Source organism: Dermacentor silvarum, chromosome 9 (genome assembly GCF_013339745.2).
Source record: "Dermacentor silvarum isolate Dsil-2018 chromosome 9, BIME_Dsil_1.4, whole genome shotgun sequence".
Taxonomy (NCBI): domain Eukaryota; kingdom Metazoa; phylum Arthropoda; class Arachnida; order Ixodida; family Ixodidae; genus Dermacentor; species Dermacentor silvarum.
Genome location: NC_051162.1, coordinates 139,591,568 through 139,613,184, shown reverse-complemented (window position 1 = coordinate 139,613,184; position 21,617 = coordinate 139,591,568). Strand labels below are relative to the sequence as shown.

Here is a 21,617-nt window from a genome sequence, read left to right as displayed (position 1 = left end):
GCATTGCGAAAGCATGCAAAGCTTGCATCAGCATTGCGTCTGTTACCCTAACCAAAAACGAAATCAAGTATCTTGCTGTGAACTAATAGGAGTTCATGAGATGTGTGACATAATGCAAAAGCTTTTTGTTATCAGTATACAGCAACATAAGAGAGCGACCTGTAACATGTTGAAAGCAGTCAATTTTCGATCGCCTGAATAAACCTAGCTTAGTAATAACGTTTTTAGGAAACCTTCGATAATTAGTGAAGTAAACATTTCTGAACATTTTTTCATCAACTAACTTGCGACATAAACCTGCAGCCTTTCTTCCTTACCACACTGCCCCATTAGTTTCATTCAGCCTTTGAGAGTCACACAAATATTTATAGCCCAATAAAACCTAAAGTTGAGCTGCCGCTTATCACGCAGTGTTAGTGAAGCAGCCCTACAATTGATTGAGATCAATATTTCGATCCAGCGTTTGCAGTAGTTCCGCCTTCTAGATAGAGAGCTCTGCTAAACTACTAGTTTACTGCGTCCAGTAAACGCATCAAACGGTGTTGCATCTGAAGTGTATTACACTTATTTTGCATAGCCCTACATTCTCACTACCTTGACCAGCACTCAAAATTAAATCCCCACACATTTTTGCGCAAGTTCTTTAGAGAGTAACCACGCTTTCCAACTGACAAAATCAAAAGTGTGCCCCACAGGCGAAGCTTTCAAAGAATGAAATTGTGGGCTTGAACGTTTACAAGCTGCGCAGTGTGTTATGGAGGACGGCATAGTGAAACACTTCGAATTAAGTTTCACCAATCTAAATTCTTTAAAGTGCACCCAAAAAAAACGGCACATGACTATTTCTCGCAGCCGGCATCGAACCCCCGGGCTCGAGCTCCCCAGCGCAACGCCATAACCTCGAAGCCACCGCGGTGTGAAACTTCACGTCCTTGGACAATACTGACGTAGTTTCCTCTGTTAGCGAGAATGAAAATGGGGTTTTGAACAGGCCGGTTCTCAAATATTGTCGCGTACGCGTGAGGGTTCCAATGGAAGCTTGCATATCCGATATATGCCACAGCACACCTGATTCGGAAACAAACAAAAAAAAGAAAGAAAAAGGAAGAAAGCCCGGGAAGAGTCCCGTGCGGAAGTGTCTCCGATATTCTTGGAACATCTCGCCGAACCATGTTTTTCGCAACAACGAGATCCGTGTTCTTCTCGTAACCTCTATCCGCCGCGTTCTTGCAAGCAGCGAAGTTAATTACGAGAATGACCTCCTGCAAGAAAGGTGTTGCAACGGCATTTCCTTTAAACCAACGGTGTTGTGTTTTGTTTTGAGTTCTAGACAGGGCGCTTCCGTCGCGTCGGGTTATAAAATGAAAGTCGTTCCATAGACGGGGTATTCAGTCACTGCCCAGCATCGTTGGTCCCGGACTAGTCGACTCCCCACACACAAGGCGCAGATTCAGTTGAATACGCCAACAGCTTCGAGAAATGAAGGTGAGCCTATATTTTCAGGCTGTGGTAGTCCTGGCCTTCTTTTTGAGTGAATCTGGACAGCAGTTAGTTGGTTTTCTGGATCGGTATTTATATTGCCTTGCGTGAGGTGTCGCATATTTTTGTATATTTGCTAACATTTTTTCTTATTTGTGCTACGTTTTGTTCTTATTTGTGTCCTATTTTTGTGCACTCGTCCAAAGCTACTGCAATGTAGAGCTAGAGCGCCAAAAGCTAATACACATGTCGATGCAGTACGTTTCCTCTAGAAGCAGTTAGAGCAGACTGTCCCAGAAAGAGTGAAATTTTTCATTGACTCCTCTCTGTCAATGGATAATGAAGGCGTGAGTAAGCATCCTTTTGTTTAGGTGGAACATACTTTCACTCTACATAATTCCATTACCTACTGCACAAAAATGCCTATCTGCTGCCAATGTAGCAACAATTATTTAAAGCACTGCAGAATACGCATATCAAAGAACCTGTCGATAAAAGCGCGAGACTTTCATGAAATATGACAGTGCAGAGGAGCACCTCTGAAAGCCAATTTCAAGTGAGCCGCGTCTCAATGTTACCGGGCCGCTATTAGCACAAACAGGGCGCCAAACAGAAACACTTAATCAGTTCCCACCAGACACATAATACATTTCTTCAAAACATTGTTTTCGTTAATTTCGTTGTTATACGTTCGTTACAAGAAAAAATGAAGGCGAAACTTTCGTTTTCAATTTTTCTCCGAAACCCCACATTTATTTCGTCACGGATTTGATAGTACATTTTTCATCTTTGGGCCATTGTGGCTAAGGGAAGGTTTTTGAAATTTTAAGTCCATCTTTAAGCCCATTTGTACCGATATGACCTTAACTAAGCCCGAGATGATGACGTCGAAATCTATGACGACATGGCGGGCTGGTGTGGTAACTTCAAGGTGGCGCTTGCACACGTGTTTTGTCCTTGCGTATTTTGCGGCTTACCATGACATCTTCCCCCGGCAAGAGCGTATCATTATGTGAGTGTTGTAGAAGGGTAATTTACTAACACAACTCCAATCATTTTTATCTCCAGTGTCACTTTAACGTTTGTAATATATCTATCACGCCCATGACTCACTCCTAAGCCATGAGAGGCAGCTTACCGATAAGCGTAGAAAGAGACGTATTCAAGCAGTGAATTCCACCTGTATTTACGGGACTACATATAGTGGGGAAAGTTGACAATATGCGTGAGAAAGCAAACGCAGGTAGCTGCCATTCTGGTTAAGATTAATATAAGCAAGTGGAGTAGGGGAAGGTATGTGTTCCACAGAGAAGATATCCGGTAGTCTATATTAGTGTCACATATATGTCACAAGGGAAGAGAAACGCTGTCGAGGGTGGAAAGATATTTAGGTGAAGTGGTGAGAATATTAAATGTGAAAGTATATAAGACCAGAGTAAGCTGACGCACCACAGGGAACCACATTCCTGTGAGAGGTCTTCACATACCACTGACTATAAACTAGGATGATTATGACGAAGATGACCATGATTACGGCGACGACGATGGTAACCATCATTCTCCCTTATTCCAAACGCAGTGCTTTCTTACGGCTGCCATATGCGCCCTCGTGGCCTGCAGCATCTTCGCTGACGAAGACGCAAAGAAAGACAAGGACATCGAAGGTCGCGGAGGCATTCTAGGCGGCGGTATAGGTGGTGGTCTAGGAGCCCGCGGTTACGGCGGTGGTGTGGGACCTGGCCTAGTCGGCGCGGGTCTTGGAGGTGCTGGACTTGGCGGGCTTGGTGTGGCTGGTGGCGCTGGCTATGGCGGCATTGGTCTTGCTGGCCCTGCAGTTGCCAATACTGGACTCGTCGGAACCGGTGGCCTCGGCTACGGAGCTGGTCTCGGATACGGTGGTCTCGGATACGGTGGTCTCGGATACGGTCGTCTAGGATACGGTCGTCTCGGCTATGGTGGCGTCGGATATGGAAGCGGTCTCGGAATCGGCCGTCTCGGGTACGGCGGTCTTGGCTACGGAAGCGGCCTCGGCTACGGTGGTGGCTACCAGTCTGGCTATGGCTCTTCGGCTGGGGGTCAGCAGGGAGGATACCAGGGTGGAGCTAGTGGAATCAACCAGGGTTCCGCCGGCTTCGCTGGTGGTGCTTCTACCGGAAATGTAAACGCCTACAACCACAAGCAGGGTTACAATCACGCTTCAGGCTTTTCAGCAAGTGACGGCAAGAGCTTTGGCTCCGGACAGAAGCAGGGCTTCGCAGGATTTGGAAGCAGCGCTGGTGGGCTCCAAGGAGGATACGGACAAAAGTCGTTCGGGCAGAACGCCGGCTCTGCCTTCGGTGGTGGATACCTCGGCTAAAGGTGGGTACAAGCCCCAGCTGCCTCAACGCGCGCCAGATTACGTACACCCGTGAGCAAAAGTATACGGACCAGGGGTTGCGCGAAAAAGCCGATTTTTTCCTCTGCCTACGAACGCAACTTGAAATTGAGGACTGCAGTCCAAACTTGGCAATGCGAACTTCTCAGTGTACTCATGAAGTCCACTTTATGCTTGCTAATAATGAAGAAATTCCCTTTTTTCGGCGACCCTGTGGTCCGTATACTTTTGCTCATGGGTGTACGTACGTACATACATACATGCATGCATGCATACATACATACATACATACATACATACATACATACATACATACATACATACATACATACATACATACATACATACATACATACATACATACATACATACATACATACATACATACATACATACATACATACATACATACATACATACATACATACATACGGCAAATCAGTTCTGCCGAAACCCACAAGTGGAGGAAAGTGTATGAAAGGGGATAAAAAGCCGCATGGGTTTCCTTTGTAGCTTCATGGTGTAATTCTGGTGGATGACAACTTTTCCCTTTCATACATACGTACACACGATACCCCTCTGTACAAAAGAAACTGAGTCAAGCAAGACGAAAATTGAAGCATGGTTCAGAAAGAATACGTACCCAGGTTGATAATATCCTATATTTGAAATTAGGAACATGAAGTTGAGCATGACAGGTCAATGTAACGCGGAGAACAGAAAAAAGCAATAATGGAGTTATTCGCATATGGACACAGTATTTGTGCAATTAGCAATGTATATTAGCGTGTCTCCGGCCATTGTTGAGCAGTAGTCTAACTTCCGGAAGTGATCATTTGAATGACACTGTTTTCCTTCTCTTTCCAGACTGAACATGCGTCATCTTTTCCAGCCCAGCTTCGAAGATGTTTCATGGTCACAAATGATCTCTGGCAGCTTCCGAGAACTCAATAAAACTTGCTCCTGCGCGACACATTGCTCAAATCTATTCTTTCCATAGCATGAACTTCCGAGGGCATATAAGGGACGTACAGTGGAAATCTAAGAGATTTTAATACACATGCACTTTCGCGAAAGCCAAGCGAATCGGGAAAGCTACTGCTAAATAGATGTTTCTTGGCTTCTGGGTTGCCACAAAAATACTCGACCCGAGTCTCCATGGGTGCTTTTGAATGATCAACACCGAATCATTCTTCGAATATGCCAGTAGCTTTTATGAGCATCTAAAGTTATGGAATTAATTGATTCAACGTGTGTTGTGGCAAGCTTTGCACACTAATTTTTTGCACCCTTTAGGTCGCTGTTTTATTTCAAGCTTACCACCTTTAACCTTAGGTCTGTAAAAAATTGAGCACGAGGTCGCGGGATCGAATCCCGGCCGCGGCGGTCGGGATTCTAAGGAGGAGAAATGCAAAAACGCCCTTGTAATTGCATTGTAGTGCATGTTAAAGAACCCCAGGTGGTCAAACTTAATCCGGAGCACTTCACTACGGTGTGCCTCATAATCAGAACTGATTTTGGCACGTAAAACCCCAGAAAGAAGAAGAAGACAATTTTCTTTTGTGTAGGACAGCGACCTTAAACTACAGCGACGATGAGAGAAGCCGTAGTGGAGAATTATTCAGTAACTCTGTCCACCAAGTACGCATCGAAATGTCTGACACAAGAGTTTAACAGCTATGGCTGTTCTCGTGTCGTATGTCGCACATATACCATTATGTTATGTGCACCTGCTACAAAAAACTAAGCAAGAACGAAAACTTCATTCGTCCCCTTCAGCGTTTATATTTTAACCATCAAGGATGATGATGCTAGCAACGGCACAAAGAAAATATGCAGTCACTATGTACCTTGGGAATTGATGTTCTGCGAAGCATTTTGCGAGTAGCTGGCGTATCTAGCCGTGTTTGGAGTTCTGCAATGCGTTACCAAGTGGACCAACGTGTTTGTGTAAGTCGATCAGTTCTGTGTGTGTGACGCCAGTCTCTGTGCGACGCCAGCATCAAGACGACTACTAAAGTGACGACGGTCGCATGACGGCAACGGAATGGTTTCTACTACGGCCGTTCGACGTGACTTTAAGACATTCGGAATGTTAGGTACACAGTTGTAGGTATTGGACGAAAGTAAGCGAGAGAAACACGGATTGTGATGCCATCTATGACTATGTGTCGATCGTACGTACCTTTGTCTTTGTGACGGTGGTCTACGTTAAAAAGACGATGGAGTTTGTACGCCGGCGTAAAAACGTTAAAACCTGTTCGCCATGAGCCAGTGATGAAGGTGGTACAATGTCTCATAGCTTCTACGTAGCGTTAGCTGCTACATGGAAATAATTATCCCAAGTTTCTGTCCTGAAGACGTCCTACCCAAACAAAACGAGTCTAATTCTTGAACGATTGGGGCACACTTGGCATACCAATGGGGGAGAAAAGTGCGATAAAGGGGGAGGGTTTCATCAGCCCAGCCATTAGCGTTCCATTAATTCAGTGAAATGGTAGGCCACCAGGTACACAATACCATCTGCCAAAGGGCGTGCCTAGATATCGCCTCTACTCATAATGAGTGGTGTGTACCTGCCCAGCGCAGCCTGATAAACGCGCGTCTCTCATGTCCGCAGTCACAGTTGGCAGACGTTCGTGAACTCACTTGCTCCTCACAACAAGAATGTGCGCTGCGCAATCGGAGTGCCTGATAAAAAAGTGGAGCCATTTACTGGAGGACTGGTAAAAAATGAGAGGTATCCCTTGATAATGACGTCGCTCTAGGCGGAGACGATAAGCCGGTGGCTAGATTTTGCTATTGTGAAGACAAAAGCAACTATATACTATAGCCGTAAGAGTGCAGTGGCAAAGACATCGCTGTCCAACTCAAAGCAAGTTTGTATATAGGCGCCGGCCTATTGCGTTCATTAATTTTCATTAAAATCTACTCCTCCTCCTCCTTCATCCCGTATGTGCGTCGGTGAACTTCTTTCATTATTGGCGCCTCTCCGAAACTATGTTTCGCTGGCGCAGTCACAGCACTGAATTCTTAGCTTATCAGCAAGTACAGCTTCCTTAGAGTATGATAAAACGTAAATAAAACGTGATGGGATGCTAGCACGCTTATTGTGCCATTATTTGTCGAACACTTGTTATCTGTAATTGGGCCCGTATAATTATATTCCTCTCTTGAACACAGATCTCATGAATGGTTGGTTGCAAAGATAACTTTAAAGACTCCCCACCCATTCATGTCATCGTGACAAGTTGTTGAAGGAGTGACAGTTACCGACGAGATAGCATGAACGGTCACCGGAGGCTCCTGTGAATGAAAACTCTACGGCGATATCGTCCATTGTATCCTGCTTTTTTCGCCGCGAAGTGGGCGTGTCACCGCCTGCGGCGGGACATCAAGGTCCGCTTCTTGTTACTACTCGCAAGATGGTATCGTTGCCCCGCATGGCAGCCATTCCACGAGGACAATGGAAGCTCGTTCATTTCCCTGCCAAATGTAGGCGCATTTTGACAGCGGGGTATTTATACGGCATTATAAGTTTGCATCGCAAATTTTATGTCACAGACGTATGCCTGAATGAGAATTAAAAAAAAAGAAAATTTCAGGACAATTAGATTTTTTTTCTGACGCTAGCATTAACAGCCGTTTAAAGAAATAGCGACCGAGCTGTGGTCGAATTGAAGAGAGTTACGAGCGCCACGGTTTTCATAAAAACGCTGCAAATCTTCGATATGCGAATATTCGTTCACAGTAAGATCACCAGTACCAGAAACATATTGCGGAAAGTAAATATTTAAAAAGAATACACGCGAGAAATGCAAAGCAGAGACTAACATAGAAAGTGAACATGCAATTAGTCCAAAGAACAGAACACGACATTGTTTCCTGACAGAATAGTTTGAACTAAGGAAGTTATTGTGCAAGACCAACCATTTTTGTTTAATTTGTTCTTGTTGTTCTTTTTTTGTGTTTATTCGCCATTTGCTTATATAACGTGCAAGACTAAACAGTGTTATAATGAAAATTACAGCCTATCATAACCGTCACCTTTATTACATGCATGACAAATCCAGGCATACTGACTGCCCATGGGTCACGGAATGATCTGTTTTTCAACACTCGAACTTCTTGTCTCGCTTACATAACTTTAAGCTCTGAGGGAACCACCGAAGTACAGCTCCTGTATCACTCGCCTTCAACATGCATAGATGTTATAAGGAATATAAATATCAAAATTTCGTACTAATTAAAAATGTTTAGAGAGGTTTCTTCACAACAATAAGCGCTGTTGAGAACCTGTCACAATAATCTTGTGTTTTGGGATTGAGAAATGCAAAGTTAAGGTCGAGCGTTGTTGTAATCAAAACGAAAAAAAAAATTGTACTTTGCCTTGCTGCACTTTTCGCTTCGTTAAAGTCATTGCATGCAGAGAACATGCAAATACCAAAACGCTCCCTACTCAGTCAACAAGTCAACAAGCCGACAGCATAGTCACAAGTGCCACCTTTAGCCAGCGCTTGAAGTTCATGTAACCAGAACCTACGACAGCGTACGGTGACGCTTTTTTTTTTGGCATGGCCTTTATCGCTCCGTACGTCGTTAGAATGCAACTTGCGACCTTTGTCACGCACAAATTAGAAGCGGTAAATCACACTTACAGTACTGGTGTTATATGCACTGCAGAAAAGGGACGTTAGTTGTCGGTGCCTGAAATACCGCACCTAATTGAAACGAAAAATAAAAAAAGGTTGCATAGCAGTTCCTATTGAGTTTATTTATTTATCGCTGTTTATTTAGGCATCAGAGAATGAGAAAGAACACGGGGATGGCCGATATTCCAATTAGCATTAAGAGAAATAACTGGAGCTGGGCAGGCCATGTAATGGTAGGGTGGGTGACCGGTGTAGCATTAAAGTTACAAAATGGATATACCAAGAGAAGAGAAGCGCAGTATAGGACGGCAGAAAACTAGGTGGGGTGATGAAGATAGCAAATTTGCAGGCGCAACTCGGAATCAGCTAGCGCAATACAGGCGTATTTGGAGATCACGGGGAGGGGCCTTCGTCCTGCAGTGGACATAAAGATAGGCTGATGATGATGATGATGATGATTTAGGCATATATTGTCGGCATACGCATGCTATATGCTCAGTAATTTGAAACAATCAGCAATAATTCTGACAAATAGCAACGTCAAGAAATCATGCAAGTCTTTATGCAATAAATAAAAGAGAAAAGACTAACACGACAACAGAATTATTACATACCGCAAGATTGTTATTCCGCCGAAACATGCAGGACATAATTTGGGGCTTTTTTTCAGCCCATATACCTACCTTCACTGGTGCATCATATTAGCAATAACGCGATTCCCCCCTCCCCCCCAAGAAAATCAGGTACTAGATAAGCAAGTATATCCTGTTCCATGGTTAGTTCTGAATATTAGCGTTCCAAATGAAGATGCGAATTGAGTATACCGGTCACCTAGAATTTCCTTCTTTGTATACATAGCAAACTGGTTAATTTTGAATATGTTAAGCTGAAAGAAGAATGGTGCTGCGTGGTATTTCCATTTTAGGTTTTCTATGCAGCGAACAGCTCTTTTTGCTTGAATTATTCACCTGTCCTAATTTGTCCTACTAGTGATATCCAAGATTATTAGGCAGTAGTGAAGATCAGAATGAACAGGACCATAATAAAACTGAAGTTTTAATCATTTCGGCAACAAATTTCGGATATTCTACAATATCGATATTGACCTACACATATTTGCATGAAGCTTATTTACGTGAGGTGTCCCGCTCGTGTTTTCTTCGTTAATATATAGAAATTTGTACTTACGTACCCGTTCAATATCGGAGTTTTATACAAACATTATAATAGTCAAGCTTGTTTACACATCTGAAAATTACACATTTAGTTTTTCTAACATTCAATTAAAGTTGATTATATCCAACCAGTTTGACATTTCAATTAAGCATCTGTTAGCTGCCTTTTCAAGATCGAGTAGGGTCTGCGCGCAAAAAAAGATGTACTTGTGTTCTTTGCATATAGTATTATGTCAGAAGTTTGAAATTTCCAGTTTGACATTTCAATTAATTGAAATGAGTTCCCAAACCAGTTTGACATTTCAATTAAGCATCTATTAGCTGCCTTTTCAAGATCGAGTAGGGTCTGCGCGCAAAAAAGATGTACTTGTGTTCTTTGCATATAGTATTATGTCAGAAGTTTGCGGTATATAGACGATTTCATTTACATAGATAAAAAATATAACTCTGCAGGACTATATTTTGTTGGCAGCAATTGCAACCGTTTAAAGAAGTGAAATGTACTCTGCCAGATAGATGACTACGTACTGAATTTAGGCTATGCCTCGGATACCGTAATGCGGTAGTTTACCAAAGAAAACAGCATGATTGATGGTTGATTGAATCTAGCGCCTTTTTAAATTGCAAGAAATAATGCAAGTATCTATTACTTATTGTCAATTGTTTAATTTTTGTTTATTATCCAGTAGTTCCATTTCTGCGTAATTCTATTAACGCAACTTGCACTGTTCTTTTATAAGCATTTGACTATCATCAAGCAACTTGCCTAATCAGAATTTTAATGTGTACTCTAATACTTTAGAAAATGAAGAGCGCACGAATATAGGCCAGTAGTTGTGAGAGCCACGTTTGTGGATGACTACTACTTTAGCAACCTGTATGTCTTCTGGAAAAGTACCTGTGACAAAAACTTGATTACAGACACGTTGCAATGGTCCACATAATATTTCAGCAACGTATACAATTGGTTCAGCCTTGATGTCATCATAACCAGCTGCAGTATTTTGATTAATTGATTTCAGATATGCCGCTGTTTCCCATTGACTACATTGATTCAAGATAGTTCGTGTAGGAAGAAGCTATGTACTTTTCTGTATAATTTGGTGGGCCACATGTCTGCACTGCTGCATCTGAAGTGAACTTTTTTAATTGTCCGCCAGTCTAACCTCGCTGTACTCAACGTCATCAATTATAAGCGTTGTAGGAAGACTATGTATATTTTGTTTTCTCAATAAGCGAGCGTGCCGAACTTCATATTTTTCTAGAATCATAACAGACCACAGCAAACTTTGCCTGGTAATACTGAACGCGAGCTCTCTGTTTACTTCTTTCAAACATTTTTGTACTCGAGTAACATAGATACATCTCTTAGTTTAGCCTTTGTATTTAGTTCAACATTAGCTTAACATTTGTTTTTAACATATCGTACTCTATTTCGCTCTCTAATTTTATTCTAAAGCACTCTAATAATGAATGGTTTTCCTGACTTACTCTGCTTTTTATTGCACTGCAGTGGGAAGGCTCATCATAGAAGTGCTTTAAATATTGCAGAACCAATTCATACTATGTTGATCGCTGTTTGCTATATGCTCTCAATCTCTCTTTCCTTTCTCTCTTTTTGTTTTTCTTTTTCTCCTTTTTTTTTCTCCCATTTGTTTCATCTGTTCGCTTCTTGCTGTCTGCTGCCTTCTGGTTACTAGGACTAGCAAGTTGCTGTTCATAGGAACTTTTTTCCTAATGCCTTGGTAACCTTGTACTACTTGTTTTTCAAGAATAAAGGTATTATATTATTATTATATTATTATTATTATTATTATTATTCTTATTATTATTATTATTATTATTTATTATTATTATTATTATTTACGCTGGATTTGTTCTCTGTAGACATCATTCCACTCAACATTCTCAATACAGCTTGAAAAGCAGAGAATGTACCTGACACTAAAGGAGCGATAAGTAAAAGAAAGATCGCTCACATGCATTTTTTTGTTTTCTTCATCATGGGGAAGAAATAAAATACAGAGAAGTGATTGCTCAAATCACTCGTGAGGCCACCGGCACTGAAGTCTCTGTTATCTTTGTGAGTTAGACACGTTTAGTAGGGTTTCACTTCTTGTCGTAATTTAGGTGGCAGGCTATTACATTTGTGCAGGAAAATGGCTCAATCACATCTGGAAATTGTCTGCATTGTGGGCCATGTGGTAAAAGATCAGTAATAAAATCACCAACAAGGACAACACGCAAATACATTATGGACGCGAATTCAAAACAGAAGTTATGACACGAAATAATTCTTGAGTATGCTCTGACCGGGATCGATAAACTAAGGCAATCAGTGATTGCATGTATTTATTAGCGATCGATTCATAATCTGTACAAAGGTAAGAAAAATCAGTGAGCACGTCAGGCAAGATGTCATTTTTGATATATAATAAGACGCTTCACCTCCCCTGCGGTCCATTGCATAAACATCTTCGGCTATACTGGGTGTTTTTTTTTTCTAGCTGCACAACATTTGCTTAAATTCCTGTGGTTCCCGTGGCCATTGATTCTACGAGAAATTAAAATGCCTAATAGAATACTTGACATAATTATGCTAATGAACTTCTTAAATACATTACGGCACATATTTTAATCTGCGAATTGTAGGTAGTGAATATGCAAGGCATATCAACTTGGAACAAATTCTCAGGACTATGCCAGTTTTGATGTATTAATTTTCAAAGTGCCCAACGAAACGCATCGGCGTTCCAGTTACGTTACAGCTTCAATGCATAACAACGTAAGTGCAAGAACTGCGCATTTTTACCGAAAGTTGAACCGCGCATTTCTTGACACCGCCGCCCTCAGAATTTGTAACAGCGGTAACATCAAGCCCTTGGTAGTAAAACCTGACAATTGCCGCCTTTGGGACTCGTGCTCGCTAATCTAAGGGCTTGACTTACCCTACCCGGAACTAAGGTGAGTGTTTGGGCATGTTGGTAAGACATGAAAGCGCTTTATGCGCACAAGACGAGGACAGAGAAGAGGATGAAACATGGTTGCGATCGTGTGTCTTAGCTGCTCTCTGTCCTCGTATTGTGCCATAAAGTTGTTCCTCCCTTAAGCTCTCTGTCGAGGCGCAGTGCTATACGCATGAAGCCTAAGAACAACGCCTATTATCAACAAAGTCTGTTAACGAATAAATGCTTAATGTGTGTGTGTGAAGCCTCTGCTTCACGTAGCAACGGTTGGAAACAAGAGTGTAAACAAAATTCATTGTGCCCACTGCAGTCATTGAAGTAATCGGGCAATACAATTTCACTTTGCCGTGTCTTTTCAAGCAAAAAAAAAAAAAATCTGCGCGCAAGGCTTCGTGGATGGAGAAGGAATATTAATCTACCATGATCATACTGTTCGGGCTTCGGCCTTTTGGTCTTTGCTGATTTATATTCACCTCAAAAAAAAAGAAAAATAAAGAACCGGCAACGGCTTCTGTCGGCAACATTTGAATTCCTTGATTACGTTTTGGTAGAATTACCCATAAAACACCTTGATCACAAGTAATCCGCGTCTTGCGGGTGTCCTTGAAATGAATATGCGCATAGTGTTATTGAATGTCGTGCAACCAGCACGTAGCATAGGGCATAGGGTGGCGTCAGTGTCCCTGTGGCGCCATACCTTTCTTACGTTTTCCATCAATACGCCTCTAGACGAACCGGATCAACCACATTTACTTCTACTGGCGACATTAACTATATCACCGCACCAGAAATTATAACTGTGCAAGACTGTTTGGTCCCGGATATTGATTAAGGCCAGCGTGCCGATACTATACAGTGGGTTATGAGGGACGGCCCAGTGAGGAGCTCCGAATTAATTTTTACCACCTGAGGTTCTTTACCATCCACCAAAGCACGTCACACGAGCATTTATTCTGCCTTCTGTACCCTCCGGAATGCGGACGCCGCGGTCAGTAATCTAACCCGCGACCTCGTTCTGAGCAGCGGAACGTCATAGCCACGGAGCAACGCGGTGGGCGTACGGGAAACTTCGCGTCCTTGGATAATTCTTTCATAGTTTCCTGTGTTCGCGAGAATTAAGACGGGGTTTTGCAGCGACCAGTCGTCAAATACTTTCGCGTACTCTTAAGGCGCCAATGTTTTCTTCTACCCATATCCGACACACGCGACAGTACACCGAATTTGGCAAAAAAAGAAAAGAAAAGAAAACATGAAGAAAGCCCGGCAAGAGCCTCGTGCGGAAGTGTCCCGGAGATTCTAGGAACGTCTCATCGAACCGTGGTTTTAGAAGCAAGGAGGTACGTGTTGTTCGCGTAACCTCCGTCCGTTCGCTACGTTCTTGCAAACAGCCAAGTTAATTACGAGAATGACCTACTGGAAGAAAGGTGTTGCAATGGCATTTCCTTTAGACCAAAGGTTTCATGTTTTGTTTTGGATTCTAGAACGGATGCTTCCGTCGCGTCGGGTTATAAAACAGGAGTTGGTTCTATAGGCGGGGCATTCAGTCTCTGTCGACCATCGTTGGTTCCGGACTAGTCGACTCCCCAACCACAAGGTACACATTCAGTTGAAGACGCCAACATCTGCATAATAAATGAAGGTGAGTCAATATTTCTGGCCTATGGCAGTCCTGCCTTATTCCTGTGACAATCATGACACAGATGTGATTACAGCTATCGATGCGTATTTATTGAGTCACATGGTTTGCGTATTTATTGTATATTTGCTAACAATGTTTGTTATTTGTGCCGTGTTATGTACTACACTTTCCCCGATACCCTACGGGATGTCATGTGGCGATATAGTAAAGCGTAACTGAATAACTAATGTTCATCACAATATAATAGTCTGTAGCTAGCCTTTATTCGTAGTCCACCATGCCATAAGTTGAATTATTTCGTTCAGGCATCAGATTGCACGAAACCGCGTAACGACGTAACTTGCGGTTGTAGAATGTTCTGCAGAGCCCGATATACCCGAGGGGTATATATAGCTCCGCGTCGCCGCCGCGTCGACATCGCTGTGGAGGGGAATGGAGCGACCGAAGAAGATAGTCACTCCTGGGGAAGAGGAAGCGCGGCGCGAAAGACAGCGCGCCGCTACTCGAGAGCGAATGAGACGACTTTGGGCCGATCCAGAATATCGCGCCGGCGAAGCGGCTACTAAACGACAGCGAATGGCAGAATACCTAGAGTTTCGAGCCAGCGATAGGAAGCAAACCCGTTTGAGCAACCAGAAGTAGAGTAGCAGTCTGGGTCAGTTGGTACATACTATTCAGTATGTACCAACTGACCCAGACTGCTACTCTACTGCAACCAGAAGCGTCGCCAAAATGATCCGGGCCTGCGAGTCCTGGATAATTTCCAGCGGCAAGTGCGGAGAGCCACGGGAGGTGCCGACGGACGGTTTGCCCGCGAGTATCTGAACAGTGAGTTTGGGCACAGTTTCCGAGTGTGCGATAGACTCTGGTTGGGCACTAAGTTGTCTACGCTTATCTCCGTGCGCGACTGCGAAAAGCGAGAGACTGCGGTGTGGATCGTACGACAAGCGTTTCCCGACGAAGCTAGGTGGGGCGGCCAGCCTCGCTGCTTGCCCATGTCTTCACGCCACTAGTGCGGAACTGCCGCAATATTTTGTTTAGGTGGAACTCAATTCCAGTGCAAAGCTTATAATACAATAATATCTACTGCACAAAAATATTTATGGGTTGTCAATGTAGAAATCAACCTTTATACCACTGCGGAATACGCATGTCGGAGAACGTTTCAATAAAAGTGAGGTACTTTCATTTAATATTACAGTGCAAACGAGTACTTCTGAAACCCAATTCCAAATGAGCCGCGTTGAATGTAACCGGCCCGCTATAAACAAAAACAGGGCGCTAAGCAGAAGCACCTAATGAATTCCCTCCAGACAGATAACACATTTCTTAAAATGTCGTTTTCGTTAGTTTCGCCGTAATACGCTCATTATGAGAAAAGAAAATGAGAACGACAGTTTCATTTTTAATTCCTCTCTGAAACCCCACGTCAAGGTGACGTCACAGATTTCAAAGTATTTCTTTTTCTATTTGGGCCGTTACGGCTAAGTGAAAGTTTTCGAAATTTACTTAGATCTGTCTGCGGTGTTTTTAAAACACATTGAAGCCCATCTGTACCGATATAACATTAGATAGTCCCAAGCAGAGGCCACCAGATTGATGACGTCACGTTGGTTGATGCGGAAACTTTAAGGTGCCTTTGGCCCCCGTCATTCGCTCTGGCATCTTTTCTGGCTTACCATGGCCTTTTCTCGCGGCGGGAGTGTATTTTTCTGTGTGTGTTTTGGAAGGGTAATTTACTAATACAACTCCAAATATTTTTCTCTCTACAGTCCCGTTAACGCTTGTAATCTATATAACGCGCGCATGAGAGTTACTCCCAAGCGATGAACGGCAACTTACCAATAAGCTTAAAAAGAAAACTATGCAATCAGTGCAATCCGCCCGTATCTACGGGATTGAAAATTGTACGAAAGAACAAACAAAAAAAGAATGGAACTAGTCAAAGTTGACAATATGAAAAGAGAAAACGCAGGTAGCGGCTTTTGTACTTGAGATTAATATAAATGAGTTGAGTGTGGGGGCTCATGTGATGAACGGAAAAGATATCCCCTAGCCTCCATTAGTATAACGAAATGAATGTTAAGAAAAGGGGCATGTTGTCGAAGGTGGCAAGGCATTTAGGTGAAGTGGTAAGAATATGAAATTTCCAGGCATAGGGCGGAGTAAGCTTACGCAACACATTGATCAATACCAATGGGAGAGGCCTTTGTCCTACAGTGGTTACAAACTAGGATGATGGTGACAATGATATGATGATGACGATGCCCTCTTATTCTAAACGCAGTACTTTTCTGTGGCTGCTGTCTGCGCCCTTGTGGCCTGCAGCGTCTTCGCTGAGGATGCCGCCAAGAAAGAGAAGGACATCGAAGGTCGCGGAGGCATTCTAGGGGGCGGTCTAGGAGCTGGTCTAGGAGCCGGCGGTTACGGCGCTGGCGTGGGACCCAGCCTAGCCGGCGCGGGTCTTGGAGGCGCTGGACTGGGCGGGCTTGGTGTGGCTAGCGGCGCTGGCTATGGCGGCATTGGTCTTGCTGGCCCTGCAGTTGCCAATACTGGACTAGTCGGAACCGGCGGCCTCGGTTACGGGGCTGGTCTTGGATCCGGTGGTCTCGGCTACGGTCGTCTTGGCTACAGTGGTCTCGGATACGGAAATGGTATCGGAATCGGCCGTCTCGGGTACGGTGGTCTCGGCTACGGAAGCGGCCTTGGCTACGGTGGTGGCTACCAGTCCGGCTACGGCTCCTCTGCTGGGGGTCAGCAGGGAGGATACCAGGGTGGAGCCAAGGGACTCAACCAGGGTTCCGCTGGCTTCGCTGGTGGTGCGTCTGCCAGCAACGTGAACGCCTATAACAACAAGCAGGGTTACAGTCACACTTCAGGCTTTGCGGGAAGCGACAGCAAGAGCTTCGGCTCCGGACAGAAGCAGGGCTCCGCTGGATTCGGAAGCGGCGCTGGCGGACTCCAGGGAGGATACGGGCTGACGTCGTTCGGGCAGAACGCCGGCTCCGGCTTCGGCGGAGGATACCTCGGCTAAAGGTGGGCACAAGCACGAGCTGCATCAAGGCATGCAGCTTACGTATGTACGTACATACACATACACACATACATACATACATACATACATACATACATACATACATACATACATACATACATACATACATACATACATACATACATACATACATACATACATACATACATACATACATACATACATACATACATACATACATACATACATACATACATACATACATACATACATACAAGTGTACAAGAGCGCTGGATGAGTGCCAACGTTATACTAATCCATAAAAGGGATACGTTACAGAATTTTAAAACAATCCCGTTAGCTTCCTTTCAGTATTGTATAAAATATCCATCAATATAACTTCCAATAGAATGGGGGCAATGCTTGAATTCAATCGGCTGGTTTTAGGAAGGGATATTCTACAATGAATCACGGCCGCGTCATCAATCAGGTAAGTGGGAAATCTGCGGAGTACAATTATTCTCTCTAAATGGCATTTATAGATTGCGAAAATGCATTTGATTTAGTGGAGATACCAGCAGTCATGGATGCATTGCGTAATCAAGGAGTACAGGAGGCATACGTAAGTCTATTGTGAAATATCCACAAAGATTCCACAGTTACATTGCTTCTCCTCAAGAACAGTAGAAAAATACATATCAAGAAATGAGTCAGGCAAGGTGGCACAGTCTCTTCATTGATATTCACTCCATGGTTAAAAAAGGTATGCAAGCTGTTAGACTGGTAACGCTTAGGAGTGAGGATCAACGCGCAAATATCTCAACACCGTTAGGTTCGTTCATGACATTATGCTGTTCAGCAACAATTGGGATGAATTGCAACAAATGGTTGATTACCTTACCGAGAAAGTGTAAGAGCAGGATTGATGATTATTATGCAGAAGACAAAGGTAATCTTCAATAGCCTGGTAAGGAAGTAATAATTCATGATCGCCAGTCAACACCTAGATTCTGCGGAGGTGTCCTTTTATCTAGGTCAATTAATCACAGGGGACCATGATCATAAGCAGGAAGCTTGCAGAACAATAAAAATAGGTTGGACGGCATACGACAGGCATTACCAAATCTTGACTGAGAGCTTGCCACTGTCATTGAAAAGGAAAGTGTACAATTATTACATTCTACCGGTGCTAACATATGGGGTAGAAACTTGGAGGTTAACAAAGAATCTCGAGAACAAGTTAAGGACCGCACAAAGAGCTATGGAACGAAAAATGTTAGGCCTAACGTTAAGAGACAGGAAGAGAGCGATGTGGATCAGAGAGCAAACGGGGATAGCCGATATTCTAATTGACTATACGAGAAAAAAACGGATCTGGACAGGCTATGTAATGCGTAGGATGGATAACCGATGGACCATTAGAGTTACAGAATGGATACCAAGAGAAGGGAAGCGCAGTCGAGGATGGCAGAAACTAGGTGGGGTGATGAAGTTAAGAAATTTGCTGGCGCAAGTTGGAATCAGCTAGCGCAACACAGGGGTAACGGGAGATCACAGGGAGAGGCCTTCGTCCTGCAGTGGACATAAATATAGGCTGCTGCTGATTATAATGATGATGCCACTATTATTTATAATTCAGAATGTACATCCTTGCAATTTTTTAACAATAACGCGAGCGTTGACCGCACGGCGTGTCAGTGGCCTTGTAGCCGTGAGGGGCACTCTTGAAGCGAACAGCGCAGCAGAATACATTCGAACTAGAATTAACCTCGCACGACCGCACATAAAGTTGCTAATCCCGCCATCCCTCACCTATACAAGGCCGCTGACACGCCATATGGTCGAGGCTCGCGTGATACTGTTAAAAAATTGCAAGTGTATACTTCAGGCATTTCATTACGGCTAAAAAAAAAGAATGAACGGTATGGCTCTGATGTCAAGTCACACCCAATTATGGTTTTATAAGCGCTGAGGTGACTTATTTTGCTAGAGGCAGTATGTAATCACCAGAAAGCACTTAACCTCCGAAAAAAATAACAGGCGATAACCACCGGAAGAGGTTGTTGCTTTCAAAGCACCTCATTTGTGCCCTGAGATTGGTACGGAACCACGTGTTTGCAGAAATGGGTGGCCCACAGGCTTTTGAAACACCAGAAAGGCGAAAAAAAGAAATAAAATTTTGACTCCGAAAACATCCAAGCGGACCATGGACCGTACGGCTTGATTTGGAATAAATGGCACATAGTTACCCGTAATAAGAGGAATGCTGAAGACTAGAAAATTATAACTTTTGGGAAGTGATGTAATGAGCAAACGAAACAATGGAGAAAAAGAAACACAGTAAAGTATATTGAAAGTGATCAGCTTTGCACCGAGCAAAAGGAAAATTGCAGTATGGATCAGAGAGAATACGTACACAGAGTTTATGATATTACCGTTGAGATTAAGGACATGAAGTTGGCCTGGATAGGTCACGTAATGTCGATGAATATACGAATGCAATTATTCGTATATGAGCGCATTATTTGTGCAGTTACCAATATACACCTGTTGTTCTCCGACAATTGCTGAGCAACAGGCTACCTTCCGGAAGCGAGCATTTCAATGACCCTGTTTTTCGTGTCTTTCCAGACTGAACATGCGTCATCTTTTCCTGCTCTGCTTCGGAAATTCGTGTGGTCACAAATGATCTCTGGCAGCTTACGAGAACTCAATAAAACTTGCTCCGGCACAACACATTGCTCGAATCTATTCTCTCCATTGCGTGAACTTCCGAGGGCATATAAGGAACGTACAATGGAAATCTAAGGGAGTGTAATACACATGCACTTTTGCGACAACCAAACAAATTGGGAAAATGTCTGTTCAATACATTTCCATTGGTTTCTGGGCTACCAAAGAAAATACTCGGCCCAAGCCACCATGGGTGGTTTTTAATTACGAACACTAAATAATTCTTCAAATATGCCCCCAGCATTTTATGAGCGTCAGAAGTTTGGCAGAAATTGATGCGACGTTTGTTGCTGCACGCATTATCACGTTAAAAATTTATGGACTATACTGCGGTTGTTGGTTGATCCCAAGGGAAACACCCTCACCATTGAGACTGTTAAATATTTATTGTACACGAAAGTTAGCTCAAACTGCACCTGCAATGAGATATTCTGTAGTGGAAAACCACCTAGTATTTATCATCACCTAGCACATACCGAGATATCTGGCACTAGAAATCGACATCGATAGATATCAAAGTTAATTTCGTACCGTTTTAGTGTTGTCTGTAAAAATTTATCTATAAATAAATTTTTGGTTTTGCATGCCAAAACCACGATATGATTATGAGGCGCACCATAGAGGGGGACTCCGGATCAATTCTGACTACCTGGGGCTCTTTACCGAGCACCTAATGCACGGTACATGAGTGTTTTTGCAGTTCGCCCCCTATCGAAATACGGCGGCCTCGGCCGGAATTTGACCACATGACCTCGGCCTTAGCAGCGCCACGCCAAAGCTGCGCCACCAAAGCGGGTCGTGTCGTCGATAGCAGCTATCCTCATGTTTACTTTCCAGGAAAACTTGCCAAAAAGCTACCTTTGTCCTTACCAGCGTTCAGGGCTTAGCCCTTAAATGTTAAAGATGTTAGCCACAGGACAACATGTTATGCAGTTCCCACGCACTCTGAGAATTGATGCTATGCAAAGCATCTTGCAAGTTGATGGTTGTTCAGCATTGTTTGTGGTTCTGCAAAGCATTACCAGGTAGACCAACGCGATTGTGTAGAGCGAGCAGTTGTCCGCGCGACGCGAGCTTATGTTCGATGACAGCAACGAGACGATTGGGACGGTGAAGACTACCTTATGACGGCTACGGAATGCTCGTAGGGTGGTGGACGGGCGTAGTCGAGAGAAACAAGGATTGTGGTGCCATCTGCAACTAAGTTTTAATCGTACGTACCTATGTCAAGGTCGCGTGGTGTAATTTGTTCGCCGGTAAAGAAACGTTAACCCCTATCCGCCTCCCCCTCAATTTAGACATGGACCGATCTTGAACATGGTGCAATGTCGCAAAGCTTGTACGTAGCGTTAGCTGCTACTAGGAAAATGACTGATGAATGTGGGCCGATCCTGAAGGCGGTGTCTCAAAGCTCTAGATTCCATGAGGGGAAACTGGAAGAAAGTGGCACGTAACGCATGCGCACCAATCGTCTCAAGGGGCTCTTTGGCTTTGGGTCATTCGTGCGAGTGTTGGCTAGTTGGCTCCTTCCTTCGAGTGTGACCTAGTTGTCAACGCATCGAGCTGCTATGCTGGGAGACCGAGGTTCAATCTCATCATCGCAT

General features: G+C 43.6%; 1 protein-coding gene across 2 annotated transcripts; it reads left to right on the top strand.

Annotated features, from left to right (window-relative positions):
- Positions 1-1,380: 1,380 nt before the first annotated feature.
- Positions 1,381-20,014, top strand: LOC119464454 (acanthoscurrin-2). Of its 2 annotated transcripts, XM_049656668.1 has the most exons (4): positions 1,381-1,485; positions 3,059-3,242; positions 16,757-17,321; positions 19,912-20,014. In XM_049656668.1, exons 1-3 carry the CDS (start codon positions 1,480-1,482, stop codon positions 17,317-17,319), a joined length of 753 nt encoding a protein of 250 aa, XP_049512625.1. In that variant the 5' UTR covers positions 1,381-1,479; the 3' UTR covers positions 17,320-17,321; positions 19,912-20,014. The 2 variants fall into 2 exon arrangements, with proteins under 2 accessions (XP_049512625.1, XP_037581366.1); XM_037725438.2 differs by lacking the exons at positions 16,757-17,321; positions 19,912-20,014 and adding an exon at positions 4,721-4,819 and having other exon boundaries at positions 3,059-3,837.
- Positions 20,015-21,617: the final 1,603 nt, after the last annotated feature.